The 7,337-nt window shown below is 35.8% G+C and overlaps 1 protein-coding gene and 3 non-coding genes across 4 annotated transcripts; all 4 read right to left on the minus strand.

Moving 5' to 3' along the window:
* Positions 1 to 346: 346 nt before the first annotated feature.
* LOC131060531 (rRNA 2'-O-methyltransferase fibrillarin 2) lies at positions 347 to 6,327 on the minus strand. Its single transcript, XM_057993780.2, has 7 exons — positions 6,052 to 6,327; positions 5,624 to 5,946; positions 3,101 to 3,196; positions 2,917 to 2,994; positions 2,399 to 2,575; positions 840 to 908; positions 347 to 740 (listed from the first exon to the last, which is right to left on the minus strand). Exons 1-7 carry the CDS (start codon positions 6,065 to 6,067, stop codon positions 558 to 560), a joined length of 942 nt encoding a protein of 313 aa, XP_057849763.1. The 5' UTR covers positions 6,068 to 6,327; the 3' UTR covers positions 347 to 557.
* Positions 1,200 to 1,270, minus strand: LOC131060547 (small nucleolar RNA snoR60). Its single transcript, XR_009110380.1, has one exon. It is a non-coding gene; the product is annotated as a small nucleolar RNA snoR60 (small nucleolar RNA).
* On the minus strand, positions 1,383 to 1,455 carry LOC131060545 (small nucleolar RNA snoR60). Its single transcript, XR_009110378.1, has one exon. It is a non-coding gene; the product is annotated as a small nucleolar RNA snoR60 (small nucleolar RNA).
* Positions 1,730 to 1,799, minus strand: LOC131060546 (small nucleolar RNA snoR60). Its single transcript, XR_009110379.2, has one exon. It is a non-coding gene; the product is annotated as a small nucleolar RNA snoR60 (small nucleolar RNA).
* Positions 6,328 to 7,337: the final 1,010 nt, after the last annotated feature.

The raw sequence follows: 7,337 nt of genomic DNA on the forward strand, positions 1-7,337 counted from the left end.
CCAATCTGGAGGCTAAACCTTAAAAACCAAAAGGCCGCCTTAAAGGAACGTAGTCAATTATGGCAGTGGTGCGGTGATTATGGCAACCTATCAAAAAGTGCACTGCAAAATAACCGTTTTCCCATATTGCAAAGGCATTTCTGCAAATACTTGTAATAGTTACAGTTGTTCGTTAGGGCAGTTCAGCAGTGATAAACCTACAAATTTCATCCACTTTTTACACAGTATTCTTAATTTGCTAGATGAAGAAGAGAATTTTGTACCTCTGAAGATAAAATGTATGACAATCAAGAAAACGTGATCAACTAACTAAGATAATCAAACCAAGGAATGTATTTTCAGCGTATATCGAAACTTGAAACTGATTATAATTTCTAAATTGAACTTCGCTACACAGCTTTTGAAAATCACAGCAAAAATTGACTTTCAAATTAAATATTATGAAAAACTGGCATATAATGCAGACCTGCATAGCCTTACACAAATTACCAGTAATACAAATATTAAACCAAAACATTCGCATTAAGGTATCCACTCCACTTTATAATCAAACAATTTTAAGCAGCGGCAGTTGCTTTTTGCTTCTTCGGCACCCTATATCCACCTACAACACAAGCATGATCTCTTTCGAAAGGCTCTAGTGTCACCTGCTCGGATGGTTTGAATTGCTCCTTCTGCAACTTCTTGACTTCCTGGGCAAACACTGCCTCTGCTGGAACAGTAGAGTCAATGCAGTTTGCCTGCAATAACATGTAAACCATCAAACCCACAACAGAAATCTATTATCCAAAATCTCTTTGATACATTAAAGAAGCCAAAAAGATGGGAGTATAGCATACCTTAATAGATATTACAAAATGCCCTCCATTTTTTAGGAAATGATGTGCATTCAATGCAACAATACGTGCCTAAATCAACAAAAGGCAAATTAAATCAGTGCACTAGCCTTCATTCCAGTGATCTACGAAGAATTGTAATCCCAATATACCAAAACAGAATGAAATAACACTAACAGAACAATATACCAGCATCATCAACAAACCCACTAACATCTAACCATTGCCTGCAATGGCCTTACAAACGAAGTTACTCTTTTGGAAAGACCATAGTGGCTCAAACAGAAATGGAATAAAATATAAATCTAACCAGACCATATGATTGTGCAAAAACAAATAACATCCTTGGTCCATGGAATCTCAAGCATCAAAAACTCTAATGGCATCACAAATATGTCCAGAAGGGGAATCCGAGTCAATCTCATCATCTGCTTGAATATTACTAGCACACGGATAAGTATGGTACAGAGAACATTTTGCCTGTTGAAACAAAGTAAAAAACTTAAAATCTGATATGTAAGTGATCTATAATTCCATCAAAACCCAAGCATCAGAAACTCGTATATCATCATCCATTCAAGTATTGAAGGGGAATCCGAGTAAATTTCATCATTTGCTTGAATACCACTAGTATTTGTAGACATGCTGTGCTATTAAGAAATATAAACAGAAGTTGTATGCACCTGTAAGAATGGCATAAAACTTGTACAGAAGCACTAGATATATTTAGTTTCCATAACATCCTTAGCAAGCAACAATAGATATTTTTTGAAAATGCGACATTGTAAAAACTCCCGAGAGCACAATCTTCAGGAAGCAGAACTATAAATATTTAGCCAAAACATGCTTGCACGAAACAAAATGACTCAATATAGAAAAATAAAATATTACTCAGTGTCAGAAACTCAGATGGCAGCATCCATGATGTCCTGAAGGGGAATCCGAGTACATCGTCCTTCACTTACTACTGTGTGATTAATAAATAATTGAAAAACCAAAATATTTACAAAGTCAATTTATCAATACAAAGAAAAATATTATCAACAAATTGCTAGAGTTTCCATACAAATGCAAAAACCAAAATATTTACATCAAAAAAATAATAAAAATTGACAGCTGATCAAGGCAAAAATCATCTTTCACTTACCAAAAATCACAAGACAGTTGAAAAACCAAAGCATTGACATTCATAAATTAAAATATTGAAAAACGACAACCAATCAAGGGAGATAGATACACAGAAAAGAATATCATCAACGAATAGGTAGTGTTGTCCTGAAATAGTGATATCATACAAAGGGTATCACAAGGCATCTCTTAACACTCCGAAAAAACAGCATAGATATTCTGCAAGAGACAACCTTACATTACACAATTGAGATATATGTCATCAAAGCTCACCACAAAATGGTAAATCCATATGTAGACACAATTAGCTAATCAGCTAACATTGTGTCTGAAACTCGAATGGCACAACCCATAATGTCGCAAAGGAAATCCTAGTAAATGTCATTCTTAAAAACCACAATATAAACATTAAATAAGGACTAAAAAGTGAGTACCTGGTCTGGCTGGGCAACATCAGCAAAAATAACATCAACCATACCAACAAGCATCCTATAACGAATAGGATGCCGAGCATCTTCAATAATAGGTATGATATTTGTTCGTTTCTTTGCCATGTTTACTAAATCTCGTCCACTTCTGTGTGAAAATTCAACTGCATACACAATGCCAGTCTAGTAGCCAGCAAGACAGTAACCATCAAAAAAATTTAATATAAAATCCCTACATAACAAGAATTCCAACCTCCCAGCTAAAACACCGTGCAGATAGCACACTTGTAACAAGAAATTTAAAATCTCACTTCCTACCACCATCACCAACACAGTCAACGCTAAATGCATAATAACAAATGTAGACATGTTACAAAATGTGCACCTAAAGATTACCAAAGAATAAACCATTAAGAAACATATGAATGCAGCGGTGCATGCTGATGCAACTATCAAAATTATCCAAAGCTATTTGACCAAAAAAGAAACAATACCGTAACATGAATCGGTAAAAATGAACTTACTGGGCCTACAATATCCGAAACATGAGATACAGTTGTTCCAGAAGCAGCCCCTAGATATAGTACATGTGTTCCTGGTTTCTACAAACCAAAATAGTAAATACAATCAAAGGATTACTCATTCTATCAAAATAATACAAACTTGCTAAAATCCAGCAACGATCACAATTGAAATCACTTCACTCACGATCCAGATGTTATCAACACCACCAAGAATGGCAGCAGCCAACTTTGAACGAAATGGATTCCATACTCTATATTCTGTCTTGGTTCCATCATCATTCTGCAGAAAAACATGCATGCCATTAAACATTAAGATAAAATGACAAAACAAGTTAACATTAATCAGCAAACCACATGTCAACCTCCTTATAAGCAACCTTACTATCTATAAAAAGAATAGACTCGTACAAGTTCCGATCAACAAATATAAGTAGTAGTCATTTACTACCTCATAAGAGAATATATAAAATAACAAATATAAATACTAGTGATTCACAGGCCTGGTTCGGACCAGGTCGAACCCAGGAGGACCCAGGTCAAATCCAGGGGTCTGATGGCCCAAAAGAGGGGTTTTTTTTGCAATTTTTTTTTTTGAAATCCACTACACAAATAATTAAAATATAACCCTAAAAGTGAGTTTTAAAACATTAACTTGCCTCATTTCCCACAACCAACACGACTACAAGCAAGGGGAAACGAGGATGTGGGATACAGAGCCAGAGCATACTGATTTGGATACAGAGCCAGAGCATACTGATTTGGATGCTTTCACTTCTCAGCTTGTTGCATTTGATGACTCGGATAGCAAGCAAACTTATAATGCAAGTGCAAGTGCAAGTGGCATTGGTTCATCTAATGTCAATGTCAATGTCAATGTCAATGATGAGGATGATGAGGATGATGAATTAGAGAAGCCATTTGATGATTAAACTTAGAATTGTTGAAAGTTGAAACATTGGTACTTCAAAATTTTGCCATACTGGCATACCGGTTATTCAAACCCGAAACGGTGCCCAAACCCAAACCAGCAACTTAGCATTAAATAAACAAAATAACCATAAGACTTTGTTATCTTAAATTTTGAGTATTTTACAGTCATTAAGTATGTAGAGTTTGAATTATGACTAATTGGCGGTCAAATATTTATGTTCCCTAGAATTCAGTCTTTTTGTCTCATGAACTAATTTATAATTCAAGTTTACTTCATATAATTATATCATTTCTTTTCAGTTTTAGAAACATACTGAAAAGACGGGATCTTCAAATTGATTTCAATTGAAAACACCATCATTTTATCTAAATCTTTAAAATTCAATCAAAAACAAAAGCCATCAAGCTCAAATGCAATCTACCTGGACACTAAGTATTCATCCAAGAACTAAACCACTGACCTTACATGCCATCAAGAAAACATCAAACCTCAGAAATTGAAGCTGGCCACAAATTTCTAACTAAAGCTTAGCACAGTCTAAAGCAATTAGAAACCAATAAGAAGCCACCTATAACATATTTATTATTTGTACATTGATCACCACTTTTAACCCTAAACACTGCACAAACTTTTTCTTCAAATACTCTCTCACAGAGAGTTAATCTATCACGCTTCATGGATTTCAGCCTTATATGCCTGAATCACACTGAAATAAATCAACAAAAACTAAATGTGGTAAGGGAAGACGACACCTTCACAACAACGGAATTGGAACCTGGTACAGCATTTTATACCTAAGTCTCGGAGCACTTTTAAGGCAACAAAAAATCTATTAAACGAAATATAAAACAAAAAAACTATATGAAGCAAAATGTAGTATATTTGTACATCACTTCTTCTAAACCTAAACGCCAGACAACCCTTCTTTTTCAAATACTTTCACAAAAAAGACACCTTTTTTTCCAACTACTCTCACAAAAAGACAAGACCAAAAATCTATCACTCTCAATGGATTCCATCCTCACTTACCTAAATCAGACTCAACTAAAACAACATAAACCAAATGTAGCATGCAAAGGCAATGGCACCTTCACAATAATCTCAAAACTTAACAAAGTAGACAGACTGAATCGTCACATATACCTGATCAAATAGTATCTTTCCTTTCAAATACCTAACATTGTGGACACCTGACATTGCGGAAAGGCGGTCATTACATATGTTACAGTTCCACTCAAAAATAGCTTATCCAAAGAGACTTGCCTGAAACACAAAGCCCTACCCTTATCCTTTCGAAGGATGAAAATCGCCCTTGCTGATGAGACATTATAAATATACCAAAAGTAATGAACCTGGACACCTATTACTTTCGATTTCCTTGACCCTCAACCCTTCACCCTATTTTCTTTAAAACAAAAAAGAAATCACACTTATCAAATAAAAAAGCACTAAAATCAAATGTAATTTAAATTAGATATAAAACCTGAACCATAGAATTATTTTGTATCGAAATATTGTAAATTTATAATTCTAGAAGAAACAAAATACGCAAATAGCTAAGTTCAATCTACCAGCACAAAGCTTACGATCATAAACCCTAAACCCTCAAAATTACTGTCCTTATGAAAACAATGACAAAGAGATCCGATTTATATAACAATCGTTTTTCTCCAAAACTAACTTGTTAAATGGATATCAACATCATTTCACTCGAGCCTTCTCGTAATCATTAAAAAACTGTTAAAAAACTGTAAGTAAACATAAAATGCAACCTACTTGGACACTGATTCGCTTTTCTCCGTAGACACTTTCTCCTGAAGCCATATTCTTCGTGACAAGGGCATCTTCCTTGGCCTTGGCAATGAATACCCCTTCGTGACGATGGGGTTCGATCACCACCTTTGCACCACCCTTCATCCCACCGCCTCTTCCACCACGACCACCCCTTCCACCGCCTCGGCCTCTGCCACGGTCACCTCCACGGCCTCCTCCTCCTCCTCTGCCACCAAAGCCGCCTCTTCCTCCGCCACCAAAGCGCCCACCGCCTCTTCCCCCACCATCACTGCCACGTCCGCCCCTGAAACCTCCGCGCCCACCTCCTGTAACCAAAATAAAAAAACTTAGATTATCAGAGACTGCATGAACTTCAAGCTCAATAACTCAGAAGGAAGAAATGATGCATTAGAAATATTCAAAACATGTACCTCTTGGCGGCCTCATTGTCAAAAACTTTCTCTACTGGTTACAGATTTTTTTTTGTTCTAAGTTCTTATATCCCTAATCTCCCCTCCTGGCAAACACTAGTTATCTGCAATAATCCTTCCAGATATATATCGTAAAACACTCGCTAAAACCCTAGGCTGAGATAAAAACCCTAACATGTGTATTTATCATATCCTTCTAAAACAGAACCCACTCGCACTGTTAGATGGAAGGGGTTGTCCCTTAGTAAAATTCAAATTTACTGATGTGTGCGATGTAATTATGGGGAAGGTGGAAGGCGTTCTTTATAAGAATTTAATCCATTAACTTATATGATATGATAAATTTCTATATTAATATTAACTTGCAATTGCATCTTGGTGTGCAATGGTTATGTCGAAAGAGGTGTAAGGTCAATTAGCATAAAAAATTGGTCTTTTTTGTGTTTCTTTTTGCATATAATTGGGTAGTACATGAGCTCATTTAGTAGGCCATAATGTTGTTTGTGCAACAAAGTTCTCATTAGAGAAGTGATAGCTTTAGACCAACTATGCATCCACTTGCAATAATCCAATCATAACTAAAACAAAACCCTTAAATTGAGAAGAAAATCAAGTTTCATTACCAACATAATATGGTGTGATCGAGAGAGAGGTTGAGATAGTGCTAGAAAGAGGGAGAGATAGATCGGGGAAGAGTGAGGGAGAGAAGGATAAAGACATAAAGATAGAGATGGAGAAGAAGATATAGAGATATAGATAGAGACAAAGATAGAGATGGAGAAGAAGATATAGAGATATAGATAGAGACAGAAATAGAGATAGAGATATAGAGGGGGAGAGTAATATGGAGAGGAGGAGAGAGATGTAGAGAAATAAAAGATAGAAGGGAGAGAACTAGATAGAGATGGAAAAGAAAACTAAATAGAGAGGGGGGGAGAGATAAAAAGATAAAGATAGAGATAGTAAGTGATATATATATATATATATATAGAGAGAGAGAGAGAGAGAGATAGTGGTGGAGAGAGATAAAGATAACTAGATAGAGATAGAGGGATGGATGAATGAAGTGATAGGGAGAGATAGACATGGGGAGGAAAAGAGATATAGATATAGAGGTCTAAAAAGAGGGAAGAGAGAGAGAGGGAGAGAGTGTTAGGGTTTAGGCAAATCCAGAGCAAATACAAATTAATAATTATATGTAGATTCGAATACACAAAGATGAAGAAAAACACAACACAAATAACACAGAGATTTAACGTGGTTCACCCAAGATGGGCTGCATCCAT

Source organism: Cryptomeria japonica, chromosome 2 (genome assembly GCF_030272615.1).
Source record: "Cryptomeria japonica chromosome 2, Sugi_1.0, whole genome shotgun sequence".
Taxonomy (NCBI): domain Eukaryota; kingdom Viridiplantae; phylum Streptophyta; class Pinopsida; order Cupressales; family Cupressaceae; genus Cryptomeria; species Cryptomeria japonica.